General features: G+C 36.4%; 1 protein-coding gene across 4 annotated transcripts in view; it reads left to right on the top strand.

Moving 5' to 3' along the window:
- Positions 1-24,296, top strand: part of RALGAPA1 (Ral GTPase activating protein catalytic subunit alpha 1) — a 130,359-nt gene that overhangs the window by 72,213 nt on the left and 33,850 nt on the right. For all 4 annotated transcript variants that reach the window (XM_056492414.1, XM_056492412.1, XM_056492413.1 and 1 more), the window contains 6 exons: positions 198-381; positions 7,836-8,700; positions 10,059-10,130; positions 11,070-11,193; positions 12,835-12,990; positions 23,394-23,552. In XM_056492414.1, coding sequence (XP_056348389.1) covers positions 198-381; positions 7,836-8,700; positions 10,059-10,130; positions 11,070-11,193; positions 12,835-12,990; positions 23,394-23,552 — 1,560 coding nt within the window. The remainder of the gene's footprint in view (positions 1-197; positions 382-7,835; positions 8,701-10,058; positions 10,131-11,069; positions 11,194-12,834; positions 12,991-23,393; positions 23,553-24,296) is intronic.

Raw genomic sequence — 24,296 nt, 5'->3', positions numbered from 1 at the left:
TGGTGGTAATAATTTTATTTGCAGAGCAGAGTTTGTTTCTGTAAACATTAAGCATCTAAAATTTTCTGACGTTTTGTCATGCATGCCTTCTAAAAAATCGATTTTTAAAATACAAACGGAAAGAAACTCCATTTCTTATAAAACTATAAAGTATAAATTTCAGTAATTAATGTAATAAAATTCTGATTTTGTTCTAGGTTCTGCATGGATGTGTTTATGGGTCTCAGTGTTTCAGCAACCCGAAATATTTTCCTCTAAGCCTTTCTGATCTGGCGTGTATGGATTATGATCCTTTTATGCATTTAGAAAGCTTAAAAGAACCAGAACCACTGCATTCTCCAGACTCTGAGAGGTCTTCTAAACTTCAGCCAGTCACTGAAGGTTTGTCTTGCCTAAATATATTTTCTTTCAAAAAGATTTTGTCTAGGTTTTCAGTATTGAAGTGTTGGTCTAAAGCATATGTTTTCGGCTATATGTAGACACTAGGTAAGAGCCATTCGTATGGAATGAGCAAATGTAATTTTCAGCAATTACCATTTGATTAACTGAAATAAGTACGTTCTGAATAACACCAAGATCGATATGATATGGATTCTTCTGCTCTGTGTATCAGCAGAAATGTTAAGTACTGCAACATGGATAAATGTTGCTTTTCATCTTACTTTCAGTAAATTAATTTGATTTTTTTCTTGATTTTGCTCCTTTTTCTAGGAGTAGTTTGGATTTTTGTTCCTGTTTGACATTACAATATTGAATGAATTCCATGAATTTTTTTAGCCTATCATAATTTGTTGTTGATCTCTTTTTACACTGCTTAAAACCACAGGTTTGTCTAAAAAGAGAAATTTTCTCTTATCTGATTAGACTCTTAGGAGACATGGGAATTAACATTTTCTTCACAACTCAAAATTAAAAATAAAGAATCAAGAATCTAAGCTACAGATGACTATCATGTATTATGCAGTATATCTAGTAAATATCAAATGGCTACATAGGGAAGAAAATTGAAAAAGATGAGATTAAGATACAAGCAACTCTCTGTAGTGCTATTCTGCCTCTGTATTAAGTTGTTCCATTTAGGCTTTTTTTAGGGTATTAAGAACCAGATAAATGCAGCAGTTCTTTGTAGCAGCTGTGTGCTAACAGCAGGTGATTTTGTGGTCTGTAGCGACTACGTGCTGTTTTTTATGTAGAGAAAATGGCTAATCATTGTGCCCTTGTCTAAGGCATGCTTCATCATCCTCAAGTACTTTTTTGGCCAAAGAATTCTAAACATAGAGCTGTCCCCTAATAAGCTCAGTATTGGATTGAACAAGTCTGATCTGAGAACTACTGGCAGGAGGAGCTGTAATTATTAAATTTACTGAAGAATGAAGCAAGGTACTATAGTTGGCTTTTCGTCAAATGGCTGTGGCCTTATTAGTAAAAAGTAATCATCTGCAGGGTCAGAATGAAAGAGGCATCGAAGGATTCATTCTGTCCTAATTACAGTCTCACCTATACATGTTATGTAAAGCTAATATTTAAAGCATTTGCCAAAATTTACTTCCACTGCATGTTCTATTACAGTGTAGTGAATTGTAGTAGCTTTTTATGCCCAGCATCTTTTGTATTCCATAATAATCTGTAATTATGGGTTAGAAGCAAATGCTGTGTGGCTTTTTTAATCTGACAATCTGAAAAGACAACCTTGAATAGATTTCTCTTTAAATGAATACAGTTGCACAAAGCCTTAGCATCAATATCTTCATTTTGCATTTCCAACCATGATCCTTTCTTTTATGATTTCTTGTTAAATTTCTTAATAAAAGTAATTTCAGATGTTCCTTTTATCTCTCCAGATGAATTAAGTTTCAGGGCAGTGGAATTGTAAGTTAGACTGTGAAATTTAATTGGCAGACTGCAGCAGTATAATGCAACCTCGGTTCTGCAACCTTGGCACTTCTACTCGCCATTGCCAGGCAGAGAATAAAATTGGCAGTGCTTAACTGGTTGCACAGCATCTGTTCTCCCTGGCATTGTTAGAGGAGTGAGAGGAGTAAAACTAGTGGATAACAGCCTGGGTCTCTGTCAAGACAGAGGGTCAATTAGTACAAGCTAGCAGCAGAACAGTATGCCGATGGGTCAGCAGAGTAAAAGGGCTATCATAGTATCTTTTTTAAAGGAATGGAAATGAGCAGGGCAGAAGTTGTAGGGAATTCAGGGAAGCTCTACAAAGTAGGGTAAGATTTGCAAGACAATTTTCTTAGGTCACAAGCAAAGCTGAAAGTGCTGAAATGACAGAATTCTTAAGACGGTGTGCTTTAACTGATGTGATTGATTTTCCCTGTTATGCCTCCATTGTTCAAGGTCAGATTCCTCACAAGTTTTGTGGATACTTAGCCACAGCATAATGTGCTATGAGACTAAGAAGGTATGGGACTTAGAGTGACACAGCTGTGTAGTGGAGACAGGATCTACTGAGTGGTGTGGAGCAAGTCATGCAATAAACAGCGGGACAAAAATTTCTTATATCCTCTGGGAACAGACATATGTCAAGAAAAAAGATGGTTGGCCTCTCTTTTCAGTAGCTTTGTAAGTTTTGACTCTCACAAGGAAGCTCTTAACCTCAATTATCTGTGAAATTATCTTTGTTCTCCTGTGGGTAGCTGGTAAAGTGGTGGATTTTAGTATGAGATATACAAAGAATAACTTTAATACATTTAGGTGTTAAACTAAGTATATTAAACTGTACATTTAAACCAGAATGAACTTTTAGCAGCTCTCTGTAAGGACATCAGTAGGAAGCTTTTATTGCATCATCAGAACTTGCAGGCAGCAAGTCTGTGATGCTTTCGTACATTTAAAGAATCACTTGGCTTGTCTGTGTCAAGGCTTATGAACTGTTCCTCTAGTTAGTGTTGGCAACAACCTACTGTAGCTACAGTACAGGCATACAAATGGTGGTGGTGGTGATTTGACCCTGGCTGGGTGCCAGCTGCCCACCAGTGCTGCTCTGTCATTCTCCTCATCTATGCAGGGGAGAGGAAATATGAGGAAAGGCTTATGGATTGAGATAAAGACAGAAAGAGATCCCTCACCAACCACTGTCATGGGCAAAACAGATTTGACTTAGGGAAATTATTCTATCCTGATTTGCTTGGTAATAAATTCAATTAATGAGAAATAAAACCAAATCTTCAAAACATCATACCCCTACCCCTCCCTCCTTCCTGGGCTTAACTTCATTGTAAATCTCTACCTCCTCCTTGCCCTCAGTGGTGCAGGGGTATGGGGACTGGGGGATTGCAGTCAGTTCACCACACATTGTCTCTGCTGCTCCTTCCTCCACAGGGGAAGGACTCTTCATTCTCTTCCCCTGCTCCAGCATGGGGGCCCTCACACAGGAGACTTCTGCAACACAACTTCTTCCCACAGACTGCAGTTTTTCATGAATGTGCCAATGTGAATCCCCTTCCTGTGGCTCAGTCCTGTAGGTGCATGCTGCTCCACTTGCTCCAGCATGGGGTCCCCAGGGGCTGCAGGTGATTCTCTGTTCCACTGTGAACCCCCATGGGCTGCAGGGGCACATCCTGTCTCACCATGGTATGCCCTGGAGGCTGCAGGGAATCTCTGCTCTGGTGCCTGGAGCACCTCCTGCCCCTCCTTCTTCACTGACCTTGGTGTCTGCAGAGTGGTTGCTTTCACATATTCTTACTCTGCTCTTTGGCTTCAATTTCCTTTTGCCCAGTAATTTTTTTTCCTTCTTAACTCTGTTATTCCAGAGGCATTACCTCCATCACTGATCAGCTCAGCCTTGGTGAGCAGCAGGTCCAGCTTGGAGCTGGCTGATGTTGTCTTCATCAGACACAGGGGAAGTTTCTAGCAATTTTTCAGAAAACCCCGCCCTGTAACCCCCTCACTACCAAAACTGTGCCACACTAACCCACTGTTCTAATTAACTGCACCTACCTAGCCAGCTTAAATGCTCACAAGCCAACCTGGACTGCATAGTGACACAATCTGCTAAGTTACTTCTGAACTTTTCATTTCAGGACCATGAACAAGTATGATGGAGAATTTTTTTACAATTATAGATAAAGAACATTTTGAAAGCTGTTCTTCATGGATCACAAATCTGCTAGAGGTAGTTTTGATTGGAAGGTTCTAGTAACATTACGTGGATACAGTGGTCCATCAGTTATTGATTTAATTGATTTTTTCCTCATTACTCATATTTCTCCAAACATATTTTAAACTCTTTTGCATAGATTGATCTAAACAGCTGCCTGATGTTTAGTCATAGTTTTTGTTTAAGAAGTAGAAATATAAAGTACTTTTCATATAAGGCTTTGCCATTTTACTGAAAGGACACAAAATGCACAGTTACAAAACACTTTATACATAGTGCATCTAGATTAACACAGTTTGTGTTTTGTGGGGAATATTCTAGAGATGGGTTCTTTGTTACTGCATGTCTGTATAGCTGAGGTTTAAATTAGGAATGAGACTTGCTTAAGCTAAGGTAAAATACGGGAAACTAAGCTAAGAGGAACACTTAGGCTCCCTCTAAACATAATGAAGGAAAAAGAAGTATTTTAGAGAGTGATTCATCTCATTGCTCCAATTTGAGATTAATCAGTCTGTACAAGTCATCATTCTTTAGACAGCTTAAAGGATGAGGAGGGTTCAATTTCACTCTCAGTCATTGCTTTTTACTTTGACTACATAACCATAGTTGTTTAAAACTGTTCAGCCAAAGTTGAATTAAAAAGTTAACAGCACATCTTAAGGAAAATCAGGAATCCTTCATTCGTGCCACAGCTACAAATTAGTAGTGATGGACCTTCAGCCTTTCCACAAAAGAGGTAATTTCAGGACAGAGAAAAATAAATAGTATAACATACTTGTAGTAAATTACCAAATGATTGTGTACACATTTAAATTACATTGCCCAAGTCAGAGGCAGTACCATTGTAAAGAAAGCAGTGATGTGTTCTCTCAGGAAGACAGGTCAACAAAACAGTGAGCTGGACTGCCTTAATGTGTAAAGATATGATTTAGTTTGTAGAATTTGTGGTAAAGCTGTGATGGCTTGCATTATTACATATTTTCATTTGCCATCAAGAAACAAAGAGCATGGTTTAGATACTCATTTTAAGGTTTTAATATATGGAATGTCCAGTTATTCCTGATTGAGGAGATGTGCTTCTAGGAATAAGTTAAGTTGCAAAGTTAATTTAAAATGTTCATAATTTCAAAATGCATTACTACGTTTGGGATTTTTCTTTTTTTATTCCTGGGAAAACCATAATCAAAATCTGATTTTTAAAAATGTTTCAAGATTGCTTTATTTTATTTCAACATAGCAGGTTGCATCTTACAGTCTGCTTTTCAGTATATTTCTCTTGATGCTTCTAATTTAAGTTTTCTGTGTCATTTTCAGATCAACAGCACTGTATTCTGAGAGAAGACTTAGATGTAGTATTCATATTTTATAAAAGAAACAATGACAGATTTATGATTTTAATTCAAGTGCAAAGTTTTCAGGGCAAGGCTGTGTTAGGACTGAGAATGGATCTTTAAAATTTAAATTAAGTGTTCCTCTCTTCGTACCACTATGTCAGTTTTCTGTATGTCTCTTACAATCCTAAGGGAACACATTCACACACACAGGCACTAAACAACTATGGTGAGGTTTGAGATCTTTAGCGTTTGCCACACAACAGTAATAGTTATAACATATGCTAGAAGGTCATTATTTCTTCAGGTTTCTCAGCAGAACCTAACAGGGGGTATTTAACCTTTAAGGGTAAGACTTCAGGTATCTGGAAGGCGTGTGTCTCTGCTCCTGGGAACCTGAGAAAATCATTACCTTATTTATCTGTGCAGTGGCAAGTGCTAAATACTTATAAATATCCTGACAAAGATGGGCCACCCTCTGCATTGTCCAGGTGCTGGTCAATAATGTGCTGATAAATGATTCTTCAAGTACCCAACTTATTTTCTCTTTGTTTTGTATAAAATCTGCTTCCAGTTCCTTCTTATATTTCAGCAGATGGCACTATAACTTAATTTCCTTGTATGCTGCCAATATCTGGACACTTAAATCAGTGTCACTGAATGTTTTTGTATTTGTAAATTTTAAACCATAAGAAGGCTATAGACAATAAAAATACAATCTCTCATCTGCTTATATTAATTTTCAAGGCATTAATTTATTAAAATACTTGAGTAGATATGAATTTTGGAATAGTGTACATGTTATGTTGATTTTACTGGACGAAATATTTCCTATTTGTAGTTCAGATGTAGTACTTCCTAAAGGAAGTCAATTGCCAGAATCCCAAACATCTCTTACATGCTGTACCCTTACCTTGTGGGGGGAAAAAAAGGGCAAATACATGTTACCTCTTTATTTTTGCAGTTGCTGAAATGCATCCATCTTCAGAAACTGAGTATTTGGCAGTCAGTGCGCATCACAAATTTGTCTTTATTTTTCCAGTTAAACCAATTAAGATATCTGAAACTGCAAAAAGAAATTTGTTTATTAAACATTAGTTTTGCAGCTTATGAATATCCAACATAAAGTGAGATGAATTCATGGTACCTTACTTCTATGCCCAAGAGGTTACATATTCTCGGTAAATGCTGAATGAAAAAGTGATATCGTTCAGAACACTCTGGTTTGATGGATTTTGGTGAGAAAAAAGATGGGAAGCGTTTGCAGAAGTTTTCAATGTTTAATGTCATTTAAAATGCATGATGTAATCCTGAGGAGTACAGTTTTTTAATCTTCCCTTTGTAAATCCCAAATCCAGGGCATCCATGCCCAGTTACAAGAGAGAGGATACAGAAAACAAATACTTTATCATTCTGATCTTGTTCCTTCTTCCACCAGTCCTATTCTGCAGTGTAGTATTTTTATGTATGGGTTCTTCAGTGGGTCCCCTGAACCAATTGACGATTCTCTGCCTTAGTCGCTTTGTCTGGCTCATGTACTTCATGTAGAGTGGACCTGATAAGAATAATTCAATAATAGTACTGTGTTAGCAGGGTGTGATATAAACATTAAAAATACCTTTTTTTAACTTAGATGACGTAACATGTAAGTGGAAGGTATGCAGCAAAGAAGAAGGTAGCAAAAACCATATTGAAATACCAGTGCATCTCACAGGATGAATTTCACATTAGATGGGCACAATTAACTTTTCTTTCTCCCTCCCAAGGTTTTCTAACCTGAAGCTTCTTAAAATGCAGTGGCATGAGATTTCGTTTTTGAAAATTTTGATAATGTTAGATCATGTTCAATATAGTCAGCCTGGTCTTTGATTTTGTACTTTAAAATTATTCAGTGCTATTCTCAAGCTAACCTACAGCTATATGTTCCCCAGGGAAATTAAGATGGATTAGACCTTTTGTGCATCTATCTTCCTTTGTATTTCTCAGTGTAATGATGTGCATAAATATAAAAATACACTGCAATTGGAATGGACATCATGAAACACAGTTATGACCTCTACTTCAACAGCAATTCAAGATTTATTTTTACTAGATAAGAAATTGTGTATTTTAGAAGAACAGTGCTGATAACAAAGCTATGGCAAAGGAAGTATAATCTATGACATAGACATGGCTGTAAAATATCGAAGAGGCTTCTTTAACAGTTTTAGGATTTTTCATGCTATTTATATACAAGACCAATGGTCATCAAAATACATATTTTTCTGTTGCCGAGTTGCATGTATCCTCAGCTTGTTGTGCTCATTCTCTCAGGAAGAGACCAAAAGAAACACAGAAATCTCAGTGTTGGTTTCTGAACTCGTCTTTTAAAACCTGTGCTTTTTCTCTTGCAGTGAAAACTCACATGCAACAAGGGTTAATATCTGTTGCTGCTCGTACTGTAATAACACATCTAGTCAACCACTTAGGCCACTATCCTATGAGTGGAGGTCCTGCTATGCTGACCAGTCAAGTGTGTGAAAACAATGACAATCCATACAGTGAAAGTCCTGAGCTTTCTCCTGAACTTTTTGAGAACCCAAATCTTCAGTTCTTTGTATTAAACAATACTTCCCTGGTGTCTTGCATACAAATCCAAGCAGAAGATGACATGCCTGGAGGAGGACTGTCTGCTGGACTTGCATCAGCCAATTCAAATGTTAGAATTATAGTGCGTGATCTGTCTGGCAAATACTCCTGGGATTCGGCCATTTTGTATGGACCATCATCTTTATGTGGATCTTCACAACAAACATCTTTTGCACTTTCATTATCTCAGCAAGATAAACCAGAAGATGCTCTTTCATCTTTTGAGCATGTGGAGGATGTATCTGCAAGAGATGGAATTACACTCCAAGTTAAAAGGAAATTTAGAGACACTGTACCAACATGGGATACAATTAGGGATGAAGAAGATGCTCTTGATGAGCTGCTGCAGTATTTAGGTGTTACAAGCCCTGAATGCTTACAGAGAACTGGTGTTTCACTCAACATCCCTGCTCCTCAACCAGTCTGCATCTCAGAAAAGCAGGAGAACGATGTCATCAATGCAATTCTGAAACAGCACACAGAAGAGAGAGAGTTTGTAGAAAAGCATTTCAATGATGTAAATATGAGGGCTATGGAGCAGGATGAGCCAACCTCACAAAAGCCACAGTCAGCATTTTACTACTGTAGATTACTTCTCAGTATACTGGGAATGAATTCATGGGATAAGAGGTAAAACGACTCATATTTTAAGAACTTTTTTTGAGAAACTATGCTGTTCTTACCTTGATCACAGAGTTTGTTAAGACAAAAATATTCCAGGCTAACTAACAGAAGAGAGGGGCTGTGCAGCTAAAGCCTAAATGGCAGCTTTCCTCTGCTTTTCAGCCTATCATTTAGAGAGACAGAAAGGAGGAATCTGTTGCATTTATTGTGATTCATATTCTTTCCTTAAGAAGTGTTTGGAGGCAAATTGAAGGAGTGATGTATTTTCTTTGCTTTCTATGTATGTTGCTGCAAAAATCATTACCTTTCAATGCCAGAATAATACTCAGAAAGTGTCATATTCTCAGCTATTGTGTCGCTGGACAGTGTCCTGCTGCTTTGTCTGCTAAAAGCATGCTTGCATGCTGCCTCAAAGCCTTGTATGTGTATTAGATAATGAGAAAGATGTGTCCCCTACTATTTATTTCAACATTGGCTGTGCTTGAATACTGTTTGAATATTTTTTAGAACAATAGGAGAGAACAATGGTCAATTACAGAAGCAATGTCTCTTTACATTATTATTTTTGAGTAGGTGTAGTTAAGTGCATGTCTGCATGTACATGGAGGGTATGTAAAAATATTAGCATCCTAGAATTTATGGGTCTTTCTGAAATCTTCTTCTGCTATTGCTTTCAAATTCCACGATAGAATCACTGATGTATTTTCCTACTATGAAGGGAAACGAATATTCAGTAAAACAAAAATAATCTGTGTCGCTGAGGTATCACTGGAATCAGACAAAATGTTGGTGTTATAACCCTTCTTATTTGGGTCTTTAATTCCTCAAGGCAGTCTGGTTTTGAAAAGGACTGCTCTTAATGCCACAGTGTTTTGTGGGAAACATCTTAAGCACAGTTGAAAAGACATGAAAACTGCCTTTCTTTCTCTAACATATTGGCTTTGTTTTTTGTTTAAATTGTTACAGCTGGCTGGGTGATTACTGAGCTAAGTTCTGCTCTCCAGTTCAGGGTAGCAAAAGTTCTGTATTGAATGCACCAGCTCCCTACAGCAGTAGACTTTTGTGTCTAAACATATATATTTTATGGTTCTTCTGTAGAAAAGAAATGGATCCCAGTCAGATCCAATGGGCTGACAGAAGAAGGTGGAAAGAATTTAAGGTTATACTCAGGGCTGTAATGAATATAGAAGATTTTCTGTAGTAAGAAAAATTTCTTGTATCTTTTTTTATTAAGAAAGGTCTGTTGAAAAGGCAGAAGCATGTGTTGACTGTTCCTGAGTGGACCTGGGTATTGTATCATTCTTGTACTGTTCTGTATTCATTAGTGAAGAGGTAATAAAAGAGTTACAAATTTCTCTATTTAGAAGGAGCTTTCATCTCCTGAAGAAAAATGAGAAGTTACTTCGAGAACTCAGAAATTTGGACTCAAGACAATGGTAAATTCTTTTAATGACTGCCTACTAACTTGTTTTAAGTGTGCTTTTACTCAAATGGCTCTAATTGCATAGATGTGAGAGTTGAGCTGACTTTTTTAATAGGTTTTTTAATTATTAATGTATTTTGCATCTTATTGTAGTTTTTTCTGTTATATTGAGGTTGCATTGCTTTTATTTGTAGGGTCAAATTCTGCACATAGAATACCATGAGATAAACAAATTTCAAAATAACTTATGAGCATTTGTATATGCATAACATTTAATTACTTTAAAACTTTGATATATCAAAGTCTCCACATTTTGGTTGATTGTTTAGCTGTTTCAAGTGGTCCCAGTATTTGAAGGCATGGACCTCTAGTTGGAATTGTAGCACAGAATTAAAATTAGACTTGTTTTTGTAGAAGTTGAATCAAGACCCAGCAGAAGTTGTAGAATTGTGAGAAACCATCTCCAATTGTTCCAGTGTCTAATAACAACCTGTCAACAGAAGACATTTCAATGATGATGAACTTTTAAAAATATGTAAAGATTCTTCATTCAGTTGCACAAGCTGCATCTTCACAGTGTTCAGAAGGCACTGTTGTTAATGGGCAGTGCAGTGTGGATAATACCCATATTGCAGATTTTACCCATGTCAAAAGCACACCTATTCCATTAGCAATTGGTACAGCCAGCACCATCCTGCATCTTAGAAGTAATGAATGGGGTAAATGCTGCTCATGTATAGCAAAACTTTAGGCTCTAGAGAAGATGACACTAGAAAGGACAGAATGAGAATATGAAAATATCGGGGATATCCAAAAATAAGCTGTATAATTGTACTATAATTCCACTATGCACTTTTTATGTTTTAAAAGCCATGCTCTGTGTGCACTGTTTGCATATTTTTGTTTCATATTAGTTAAGGCACTGTCATGCAATGATCATTCTGTTTTACAGCCGAGAGACACACAAGATTGCAGTGTTTTATGTTGCTGAGGGACAGGAAGATAAACACTCCATTCTTACGAATACTGGGGGAAGTCAAGCCTATGAGGATTTTGTAGCTGGTCTTGGCTGGGAGGTATTTATTAAATGTTTTTATCCTAGGTTTTTTACAAAGATAATTACCCACATCTTAATATATTACAAGTCTTTGGTTCTCCAGCATTACTCACAAGTACTGAAATACACCAGTTTAAAAATGGGATTTAGAGAAGAATTCCTGGTTTAGTTTCATCAGCAATACTAGCCATTTAAATTCAAGCTCTCAACAGCTGAAGAAAGTTTGTGCAGGCAAAGGTAATTCTTTAATGTGCAGTCCTGTACTTGGCTTTCATGGACTCATTGGGAGGCATCTTGGTTTCCCTGTAAGCTTGTAAAGTGTTAAGTCCATTGAAGTTTGAGCTTTGCTCAAATTTGGGACTTCAAAAAGTGTAGACAAGCAGTTTCTCACATATTGTCTTCTTCCCACATTCCACTGCAGACATGTATCAGTTCACACACCACTCTACTTCTCTTCTAGCAGTCAGAAATACTGTGATCTACCTCATCAACTATGTGGGCCTGCAGCTCTTTAGTCTCTTGTTCAATACTATCACAAGGATTTCCTTTTTTCCATCTTTCTTTCAGATGCACAGGATTAATTGCCACTGTAAAGTTCAATTTGGCACTGTTGCACAGAATACAGGAATGGCTTTTGGTCCTGGTTGGCTGTATAAGAAGCTGCAGGTTTTTTGCTCCTCTTGCAACTTCTACTTATCAGGAGTGTCCGTATGAGTGTCTATCTTATTTGTTCTTCGTGTTTCTTTACTCCTTAGGTATAAAAGGACACTACCAGGTTAGCTGTTTGGATAATGACTGACTTTCCCACAGGAACAGAGGAAAAAAGCTACAAGTCTGCTGACTTTCATGAACATAGATGTTTATTTCCCACATTTAGGAGGAAAAAAAATAACACTAGTACCATAAAATATCCTTCTTTAGTGGATTAGTTCTCTTAGGCAGTATTAGCTAGTTTAAAGAGTTGCTAATTTGGATGAATATTCCATAATGAGGCAACTAATATTTTAACATTTTAACATTAAATTTTGCATTCTTTAGTATCAAGAAAACAAATATATCCTGTGCAGGCAGAGATTAAATGTATTCACATCTGAAAAACAACCTTTTGTAGTCACTGTTTTAAAGGTGAAACAGCACATTAAGCATGCTTGCTTATTTCAGTGTCAGACTGTCTCCCATTGATCTAAGACTTGAAAACTTATTTACAAATTATCAGATAGTTTCGTGTGCTTTTTTTTTTAATGTAGAATGAAAATTACTCAAATATATGGAAGGTACTAAATTCCCTGGCTGTTACAGAGTTTTTTCCAGAGCTCAAGCCAAGGTTGATGTAGTATCAGAGAACTTAAAAAATTCACGAAATACATGTAAGTGGCTACACTCAAATGATCAGGGAATAATGCAGTAAATATTATTTATAAATCTTTCCTTTCTTCTAACCTCATCTTTCCACTAGCTTCTGTGGTTACCATGGAATATAGAATGCTTGTGCACTGCAGTTGATTTCCAGTCTCGTCAGCAAGTCTGAGCTCTTTAGAAACAAAGTGTAACTATACTGTTAGAAAAAGGATTTAACGTTTAAAGTTCACTTGAAAGTGCATTTTAAAGTTTATTGCCTGATAATTTTTTTCTTGTAAAGCTTTCTGGTCTTTATTTCTAGGTAAATCTCACAAACCATTGTGGCTTTATGGGAGGACTGCAAAAAAACAAAAGCACTGGATTGACCACTCCATACTTTGCTACCTCAACAGTGGAAGTAATGTTCCATGTGTCAACAAGAATGCCTTCTGATTCAGATGACTCTTTAACAAAAAAGGTAGGTGTCTCTATAAAGTGTTCTCTTGGTAATAAACCTGGAGAAATTAGAGTCAAAGAAAATACAGTAACTTAAAAAAATCCAGCACAACAACAGAACACTATAAAGTATCATAACATCTTTACCTGCTAAGTTGGTATATTCTCTGCCAATTTCTAATTTTACCATACTGGTGACTTTTACCATCATTGCAGTTGTTGACAAGACATAGATATAGTGGGGAAAAGTGCAGGGAAGTAATGGTTGGTGTAGAAGATAAAGTATTACATCTGAATGATATCTTAGTACTTTTGAAACCTTAGATGCCAATTAAGAAATATGTGATGAGTACTTTCTGAGATGACTTTTTATTTACCTAAGAGTCATGGGGGGGTTATTAACATGATTTTCCCTTTAAAAAAGAAAAAAAAAGCTAAACATTTGGAGACAATGTTTATTGTATATAAGGTGTTTTGTCCTGGAGGAGGCACAGATTCTCAACAGTGATATGATCTCTCATAGCTGCATTAAGAAAAAGAAAAAAGGTTTTCTGTACTGGTATTTTTTTCTTTAGAATTTAATAAATTCCACATTAGTGATAATAAGTTACAGTCTCGAACATGTGTTCTATTATAAATGAACAATTAGCTATCCTCAGACTGTCCCCCCATCCTGCATACATACATCTTCAGATGTGCTAATCCATTCACTAGACACGTTAATGAGCACTGGTTGAAGTGTAATATTGGAGGAACTGAAGCTGGTTGACCTCAGCATGGACTTTAATACTTGTAATTAAATTAGATGGTAGACAGTTAGTAAAGAGAGAAATAGCCATGCCTCTGGCAAGCTTCAATTATTAATGACTTCTTTTTCTTTGTGTTCAACTTGAAGAAAAAAATATTATTGTTCTTATTATAGACTGACTATGAATTCTAACTTTTCACTGTTCCATCTGAGGTTGGTTTGGTTGGTGTGGGGTTTTTTAATTAAAAATGCTTTTGCATGTGTGCCTACAATGCTGCATCCTTTCTGTTCTATATTTCCTGAAGTAGAGTCAGGGTAATACTAAGGTTGTTAAATGATTTATAGAAGTGGTTAATAGAAAAATAACTCATTTTAAAATTAGATTTTGCTACTGTTTTAGTACAGAACAAAGTAGGGGGGTCTTTTAAAGTTGACTGGCTTCTTTATTTTTTGAACAAAAACTAGTTTTATAAAACACAGCTTGTAATTAACCTTACAAAGTTTGTTTATAATCAGTTTGAATTAGATCATTACAAAGTGTTGGAAAGGGGGAAGATGGGTCACACTGAAAAATAATTAATAGAGAATAATTTAAAAATGCTGTGGACTTCAGCAGAACACAGAGGCAAGTTCTCATGTCTGTTTCTAGAAGCATGTCATGAATGTCATGCTTTTAGATAGCTCAAAGAATGATCACCAAAGGCATTGGCAAAAGCAACTTTAATATTCAAATAAAAGTGTGACACAGTTCATTGGCAAGATTCAATCTACTGCCTGCTGGACAGTTAAAGCGCACAGAGAAAAGTCAGACTAAAATGTAAAATTAATCAATCAATCTAAAACTAAGATAAACAAGTATGATCTCTGTGGAGGCTGGGGATGAAAAAAGGGTAAGGATGGGAAAGGGTAAAGATGAAAAGCAACAAGGAAGATCCTCCCAAGGAGTCACAAGGTTCAGAGTGGACCCCCTTGCCAAACTTAGCCCCAGACTTGATCAACAGTTTAGGCTTAAAGCTTTTACCAGCATTTAAATTTAACAGTACTTAACATCAATAGCTTAATTTAAACAATTCAACAGAAGGTTCTATAGAATTTACCATAGCACAGTGGTAACTCACTTCCAGGCCTAACTTACTTAAAATCTAAAGTACTTAATCTTAGAGCAACGTTCATAGTACAGATACTATAGCACATTTACACTTGCATGCACACAGATCTAAAGGAGAATGTATGAGGTATATACCTGTAAAAAATTTCTCCTTGAGTTCAGTGAACTACTCATGTGGGATTCCTTTGCATCTTCTCAACAAGTGAAGGGGTTGATCTTTGAGCAGCAGGAATATTAGCCCGGGCTTCATTGGAGTCATTTCACATCAATCCTCTGAGTACAGCAAACTTGAGAGTTTGCTGCCTCTGAGAGGTGTCCCAGTCAGAGGAAGATTGCTGGCTGCAGCCAGCTGGTGATCCAGGAGAGCTCAAAAGGTCTCACTTCCAACCACTGTTTATAGGGCTGCAAGAGAGTTGAATTTAGTCACAGTAATTTTCCATTCTCTCCACAATTTGAGTTGGTAACTTTCTTTGAAAGTTTGATTACAACTTCGATAACCAGTTCCATTTGGGCTGTTATTCATGCAAGAAAAACAAGTTTCCAAGGTTCTTCATTAAAAAAACAGGAGCACAAGTTCTGGGACAGTGGCAGTGCTCCTAGTACACTCAGGAGGAGTGTAGCCCAGGTGCTGTTTGTCAAGGCCAAGGCCTAACCAGAATTTATTTCTAAGATGATGCTTCAGTCCAAGAGGGTAAGGAAGGATACACCACCACAGAACACCCAGTATTTACATATAGCTGTTCTTGCCAGGTAAGGTTCAGTGCTGGTCTAGTCTTCCTGTGACTTAGCTTGTGAAAATTGTGTCAGCTGGGTTTCTTAACAATTCCAGCTTGCTCCTGCTTCTCTCCTGCTTTACCAACAACCTCACCCATCAGTAATTTGAAATATTTAAGGTCTGTATGGATATGTAGAGTGTATCAATAGGTTGAAATTATATTTGTGGCTCAGCTACTGGTTGACTGTTTAATCAAGCTGTTTTATTTCTCTGTGGCTTTCTTTTCTGTTCTTCCTCAGTGTGTTCATTTTTTTCTTTTTGAGTACCTTTTCCCAAGAGCAGAGGCTTGTGAGCTGCTTTCTCTGTCTCTGCTCCCTTCCCTAACAGTTTATGGCCCATTCCAATCAAATCTAATAAAGACATGTTTAAAAGCTGTTCATTTTGTCTATGTTTAATGATGATAGGCTAAGTAAGGGAGATGGAGTAGGTGAAAGTTTTAGTGCTCCTACTCAGCAAGTAAAGACTTCATGGGAAGAAGCATTACATATCAAGAACCCAGCAGCAGAGAGAGATGTTAAGAAATTCATCATAAGCTTGAGATAAACATCAGCTGAAGTATACATATTGGGATGAACTGACAAGTGCTATCAGGAGACAGGAATAGGAAAACAGTCTTAATTTATTTATTACTCATAACAGCTACTCATGCTGCTTGGACTGAACATACCAGCAAAAGGATTGTGTTTTTTGAAATCAGATCACACACACTACCAAAATTGAGAGCCGTGTGAGTGCTAACAGTTCTAATTGTTCTGAGTATGTGTACTGTTTGTGACCTTCAGAGAATCTTGAGATTTGAGCTTCTCTACAGGTCTTTCATGTGATTTTTTGGTCTGTTTTATTCAATGGGAGAAAAACAAGCAAACTTGCAGTAGTTGGCTTTAAATGGCTGCTGCTTTTTATATTGTAAATGTGCCTAGGGGTACATGATAGGTTCATCTTATAAATGGAAATTAAATTAAATTAAAACAAAACTTCTTCCTGCCAGTTGAACCACTGTAAAAATCAAGATTCTGCTGTTTCAGGGGCTAAGCCATTTTAAAACCATTTTTCCATCAGCCTTAGTAGTAAATTAAACTTTTTTAAGTGTCTTGATACATCTGAAGCATTTGTTTCCAAAGCTATGAACAAGAGCAAAAAAAGCCATGAATTCAAGAACCAATGAAAAACTTCTGATTGTGTAAAGGAACTTAAGATTGAAATACATGCATAAAATAACTATTTAATTTGCAAATAGAAAATTAAAGGTTTAATGCTGATAATGCAATCCATTCAGGTTTTCTTACAATTCAAGGTTAGAGTAAAAAGTATTTACACTTACATTAAAAGAACAAGATTGCAGAGAATATGAGGAGTAAATAATATGAAGACTCAGTTCACAGAATGAGAAAGGTTGTAGAGGCACATAAATGAGCTGTGACCTGTCTAGTTTCTCCTTCCTCAGGAGGAACTTCCTAAAGGAGTGAAGGCATTGTAAGTGAGAATTTTATACACATGGTATGTTAATTAAAATTAGTGATGTTAGTGATTAGAATACTAATTAATCTTGAACTTTTGGTGTATTACATGATTCTGAGTTGTGCCTGACATGATCCTAACCACATAAAATCATTACAATTCCCAGTACTTATGTTTTTTTTTATTGTCTTGCTAGCATGTATTGGAAAGGTTTATAGATGTAAATTATTAGTACAGTATTTTTTTGAGTTACAGTTAGAGACAGATATTGCTAGAAAACCAAACCAAATAAACAAAATCCCCAAATGCACCACAGTTATTGAGACAAAGTTTTATGGAAGAGTCATCTAGAAGGTATATGCACTGTAGACAGTAGTGCTGTTAATATTAAATGGACAAAAGTAGCTGCATAAAGCCATTACTTCATATATCTCTGCTCCTTTTGTTCTTTTTGTAATAAACACTTCCATTTTTGAAGAAGAAAAAAAGTTGAGGCTCACTGTTCTATGAGAAGAAAATATAATAGCTTTTTTTCTCCCTCCTTTAGGTAAGTGGGTATTAGAAATTACAGTAATTTTGGCAAGAGTTCAAGGGTTAATGTAACAGATAAATAAAAGGAATTTTCTGTAAATTGAGCCCTGCATTATTTCACTTGTCTTGCCTTTCCAAACCTAACTCATTTAATTTTAAAAAGTAAATACTTAAATTCTTCCTGACAGTGTGCTTTGCTTTTACTATCGTTTATTACTTCAATTATACTTGGTATCACTTAGAACAATCTGCCATTTGGAAATTTCAGTATAGCCTGCAGCTTAGTTTAAAGTCTGGCTGCTATTGTAACATGTACAGCATATGACACTAATGTATCAAAATTAGATTTGATCATCCCTCCTGGTTATATTTATTTCACGTTTCTTTTGTATTCAGTTAACATAAATGTATTAGGAGAGCTGACACATGATGATGGTTATAGAGTAAGAATATTTTAAAGTATTTTGAGTTAAATTTGAAATTTCAGGTAACCTAACAGTTGGTCATTTTTATATATTTGTTCTAATGGAGTAGAGTTTCAGAGCAAGCCTAAAAAAAATCTGTTTGTCTCCTTTATCTCCTCAGGGCTGTCTTCCCGACAGCTCAGGTTTAAAATGGCTAAAACAGAGCTCTTAATCTCTTTCTCATTGCCACCTTTCCGGATCACCACAGATAACATGACCGTTGTGCCTGTCACTTGTGCCCGTAGCCTGAAATCATCTTTAATTTGGTCCACATTCTGGGATTCTTACATTTATTCTGTGCTTACGACTCTTCTTTTTCCCACCTGACATTTCTTCCAACATAGCCTTTCCATACACACAGATAAAATTTATTCTCTATATCATAAACTGTTGCTTTGATTGCTGAACCTTCCTTTCTCTGGTCTTGACACTTGCATTCTTGAGGAATGCTTATAGAAATATTTTTCTAATCTTTAACACCTTTTTACATTTGTAAAACACTTTCTTTGCATTTGTCCATCTCTATTTTGTGTCATGTTTTATGCTTAGATAATGAACTCTCTGGAACAGTTTGATCTGCATTTAGAGTGTTAGAATACTGGTGTGTAACCTATAGTTCCAGGTGTTTCCAGTCTATCACCAGTTGTTCAAAGTATAACATTATTTTGGGACTTTTTATTATTTATATTATTGCAATTGCTTATGTTTCTGGTACTGATTTGCACTTTGTTAGGCATACTGTGGTGTATGCACATAAGAAGTTGTAAATTCAGGAAAACAAGATCAGGAAATAAGTGTGAAGGTAACTGGTGGAGAGTTTTGAATAACCATTAAGACACAATGCAGTCTTGACAGCTGTCCATTCTGTATGCATCACTGGGACCACACCTTCTTGGGAAATCTTGGTTTTGTCTGTCCTTAAGGTTTCAATGAGCAGAGGTAGTTGTAGTTCAGTATCTTTCTCTTACTTGTGTCCAGGGCACTGAATTCTGTGACACTTCCAATTCAATACAAAGAAATAAAGAATACAGATTAAAGTTGAAAGAAGTCAGGCTCTGGTTCTTCTGTGGTGTAATAATTACAGTGAATGATGGATTCTCAAAATGTTTGCTGTGCTTGCAAGAGATCTTAGTTGTTTAGCACTGCTAAATTTCAAGGTTCTCAAATGAAAAATTTGAGCAGAAATCTGAAATTCTTCTTTCTGAAAGGTTTATACAAAACCTAGCAGATGAAATAAGCCAGGAAAGCTTTTCAAGTCAATTTCAAGTATCAGATCTCTTCCATGAATCAAGTGTTGTTGATGAGTCAAGTTACCACCATTCACAATTTTTCAGAAGCTCTTCTTGCTGACCAAGGCAAGGAATTCTGAAAAAAAGCAATAAAGAGAACTATGTTAGTAGTGTCAGAGCTGCTTCTGATCTAAACTTGAAAAAAGAACAGAATGACTTACCCTAAACTTATTCTCCAGACATAAATATAAAATCAGCAACATGCACCCTTGTTTTCTTGTCTATTTTTTTTATCAGTCATCTTACCATCTATAATAGAAACAAGGTTTTGATCCTGAGTGCTTCTATTTTTGTTACATACCACTATTCATACTTTATACCATTATCCACCTACTTGCATTCTCTGATTTTGACTCTTAACCATTACATGTCACGGGGATGCCATCCTACATTTTACTCGAACTGGGTCATTGCCAGATCATTCTTGATAGTAGTCATGAGGTGAAATACATTTGATAGGACTTGGAACTCTGAAATAACCTGATTCATTTTCCTTTTCCTCTGAAGAAATTTCTGCTTTTGGCCTGGAATGTATTCTCACGTGTATATGTATATGAGTATTGAACAAACTTCGAAATTGGACACAAAAGTCACTGATGGCTTCAGTACACTTGACATCCGAAAAATATGTATCTGTTGTCAGTAATCCTGCTGAAATAACCACACAGTACACTTTTATCACAGCAGAATCTGTTTCAGTCTAGTGTGAAAGCGTGCATCAGTAGTGATGCTCCATCTGGGTAGCTTTTGCAGAAATGCAAGCACTTGTATCCTGTCTGATTAACTGCAGGTATCAGTAACAGGTACACAGGGGCAACCTTTGGTAAATGAAATTCAGAGGCAGTCTTGCACTCAGGAAGCTGCAATAACTAAACTCTCTATATGTTTTGGATTTTAAAGCTATTTATTTGGCATATACACTGTCACCATCACTTGTTTGAAACAGTCTATGAGTTTATTGTCTCTGAGTCCAAAGATGGCAAGTAAAGGAGGACAAATTCTTTTAGTAAATAGTTCAATATTGCTGAATTATGAATGGTACAGTGCAGTGAGTGGATCAGCCCCAGTTCTGCTTTTTAGCAGTTGGTTCCATGAGTTCAGTCAGTGTTCCAGATGGCCATCCCTTAGTCTAGGATCATGTGGGTTTTTTACATTCCACAACACATCACATCCAAACTGATTTGCCTTGTGCTTTCTCTTTGGCTGGGCAGCTCGTTCTTCCTGAGATTTTCACTTCCTTCTAAGTACGAGCCTGTCAATCCCTCATGCCTTATCATTGTCATATTTCAACAGCTAGTTTGACTGTCACTTTGCTAAGGAAGCAAAATGGGTTGTTTTTTTTTTTTTTTAAATCTGAGGTGCAATTCCTCACTGACTTCTCTGGTGATACTGGCAGTTTAAGATGTGGCTACTCTGCTTTTCGCTCCTGCCACGCTTCAAAAAAAGGTGCCAACAAGTTTTCTTGGGCTATATTTGAGACCAGTACAATGAAATTAGATGAATTTAAAACAAAAACCTGGTATATATTTTCCTCCTCGGATCATGTTTGTGATCCGTTTAAAAACTTATCTCATTCCTGAAGAGAGAAGTTGGTTAACTGTGACCAAAGGAGAGGAGGCCAAGGATAATGATTTATTAGACAGTGATGCTAGAGGAGACTGAAATGGAGCTGAGCCTTGTGTAAACTTAAAAGACAGAACTCAACCCTGATGAAAATCAGTGGATGGGGCTGTTCTGGTGCCACACTGCAAGGTTTCCTTAATTAATGTTTTGCTGCAAAACTAAAAAGGAAGAAGGAGAAGTCGCTTTTCTTATGATTTTGGGGGGTTGGAGGGTTTCTTTGTTGTGTATTTTGGAGTTTATCTTATGAAGTCTTTCAAGCTATAGCCAAGAAAGAAAGAACAACTAAGTTTGCTTCTTGTCACTCTCTTACTGACTATTGCTTTCTACAACTACATGAAAAGAGGTTGTAGCAATGCGGAGGTCAGTCTCCTCTCCCAGGTAACAGACAGGACAAGGAAATGGCCTCAAGTTACACTAGGGGCAGTTTAGACTGGATATTAGGAAAAACTTCTGAACAGAAGGAGTTGTCAAACACTGGAACAGGTTACCCAGGGAAGTGGTGGTGTTGTCATCCCTAAAGGTACTTAAAAGATCTAGAGATGTGGTGCTTAGTGATATGGTTTAGTGACAGACTTGGCGGTGTCAGGTTAACAGATGATCTTGATGATCTTGGAAGTCTTTTCTAGCCTAAATGATTCTATGATTCTAAGGTAGGAGAGGATGAATTTTGCAATTAATTTACTTTTATGACATTTGCTATTATTAAGGACCCTTATCCAAGGGTCCTTCAGCTGCTGTTTGTTGCACATCAGCCATTCAGGTTGCTGTCTGGCTTTATTCTAATCTAGTAAAAGAAAGCTCAGTGTAGTGAATGTTGGTATAACCAGTTCTTTTGCTGGGTTGGGTTTAAGTGTTGGTGGAGGAGTGTCCCTAAGTAAGTGTTGTTCAGAATAATTCAGTCATTACACAAGAGGCGAGAACAGCTGGCTTCAAAGGCACCACAGCCATTTTAGAGTAGGTGTTTGTACAGTTGGTCCAGACAAAACAAATTACTTGTTGAGCATCAAAGAAGAGATAGGGTATTGAAACCACATGTACTTTGCCCAGTCCAACACTGAAGAAAATCCTTTTTTTCATAGAAATACAACCCTGTTCTTCACTCTGATACAATTTAAAGCTAACAGAGAAAAGCAAAGACAGCTTATTTTTCTCTTTTTTCTTTTATTTTTCACTTTTATTTTTGAGTCTGCTGCTGACAACTGGTGTAGGCCTTCAGATAAGACAAAGGTAGCATTCCAGGAGGTTTTGTAAAATAAACATGTGAATTAGTTGCAATTAAATTTCTCTGAAGACTGGGCATGTGTTTTGTTTTTATTTAAAGTGCAATTGCGTTCTTAAAGTGCTATAGCAAATAGTTGCTTTTTTATATAGAATAGCGTGTTGTACATACTCAGAGTGGCATTTGTATGTTAACAAAACTGCTGTTAAACAGCAGTTCACAGTGAAGTCCTTTGAATAACATCAAGGTGTGTGGTTGTTTGACGAATTCCACTTACCTAAAGCTGTGGAAACAAGCTGAAAATGGGAGTGAAAACAATTGTCAATAACTGGTGATGCACTAGGAGATAGAAAAGATATTCCAGTTTGTATTTTCAGAAATAAGTCTCACTGAGAGAATTTCACATTTAATAATCTGAATGTATTTGATCAGTATACATAAAGCCTCACTACATGATGTGAACATTTGTTATCAGATGATAATGTTTATCAGAAGGAGTGTTTTGGTTCTTCAGTGCAGATAATTCCAGAGTGTTCAAGGAATTCCTTAATCTGGCTATATGATTACATCTGAGGATACAGCATAGATTTTGAGGAAACCATTCGGCCACTCTGAGCCAGATCCAGAACCGTTTCGTGATTTCTAGGGGAGCAGAGTGTTATTTTTACAAAGGTGTCCAGACTTCATGGAAAATGAGCATTTATCTTAGTTATTCTGGGAGCTGTAGAGAATGCAGTAGCTATTCTCCTTTAAAATCTTTTTAGTAGGGAGTTTGGAATTTGGCTAGAATGGTGAGGTTAACTTCTCACATATGTAACTTTTAAACAGATCTCCATTCATATCCTTTAGAAGTTTATACAGAATTTAGTAATTTTCTGCCGATCAGTGATGGCAGTCTTGAACCCATTTTAGTAATTTAGATTGAACCACTCTGCATTCTTGAGATGATATCAACAAAATTTTAGCTTCCAGTAGGCATATATCTGTTAATTTAAATAGAAATTAGCACCAATGTATAAAAATCTATAGCATAAACCAGTGCTGTCAACTAATACACTGAAATTGTAAAAGAATTATTGTGTAATTTGATAATTTTACTCATTCTTCTTCACATGCTTTTAGTGGGTTTTTAAATATGTACGTTTAATATAGCTGTATGGCTATAGAATATTATATTCAAACTGATGGTGTTTTATCCCTGATTTTCCAGCTAAGACATTTAGGAAATGATGAAGTACACATTGTCTGGTCAGAACATACTCGAGATTATAGAAGAGGAATAATTCCAACAGAATTTGGTGATGTTCTTATAGTTATCTATCCCATGAAAAACCATATGTTCAGTATCCAGATCATGAAAAAGCCTGAGGTAAGGATTTGTTTTCTTTAGTGTTTCCTTCATGTGTTTATCATGAACTGAGTTCTGTTTAGAATCTGGGGTTTTGGTAGAATAGATTGATCCAACAAGGTGGTATCTTAAGCATGGACAGTTGCAGTGGTGGTAGGAGGGAAAAGGAGGAGCTCAGTGAATACAGTGCACAGTAAAATAAGTAACTTGAAATTGCAAACATCTGATGCTGTAAAGCATATCTGCTAAAAACATAATCTGGAAACAAAGCTAGAATATTCTGCATAATAATTTAAATTCTACAGTAAACTTGTCAAACTTTTAAATCAAATTTAATATATAACCAAGATAGTTGGTTAATAATGGCCTGTTCCAACTTCCTCCGTCCATGTCATATTTTTTCTCACCAACATATTTTTTACTTTCTTCTTAACTCCACTCAAGAATTTGGGGACGAATTCAGTAAAGCAAGACCATTCAGCCCTTAGGCATAAGAACACACATTCTTTCTAATGACTGTTCCTCAAATGTCAGTTCTGACTGTTCTTAAAACAGTGGTTTAGGGTTCTAAATACTAAACTGACTGAGTAAAAGTAGTCATGAGTTTTTATAATACCTAACTTCTGTATGCAATGTCACTTGCCATGCATTTCTATACTTTATTAAAATTATTACTACAAGCACTCATATTAACAAATGAGGTATGGCAGAAATAGGATTACCTCATTATGATGATTTGCCTCTATCTCTTGATAGGCATGAAAT

The sequence above is a fragment of the Oenanthe melanoleuca genome, chromosome 5 (assembly GCF_029582105.1).
Source record: "Oenanthe melanoleuca isolate GR-GAL-2019-014 chromosome 5, OMel1.0, whole genome shotgun sequence".
NCBI classification, from domain to species: domain Eukaryota; kingdom Metazoa; phylum Chordata; class Aves; order Passeriformes; family Muscicapidae; genus Oenanthe; species Oenanthe melanoleuca.
This window is presented reverse-complemented; position numbering and strand designations above follow the sequence as displayed.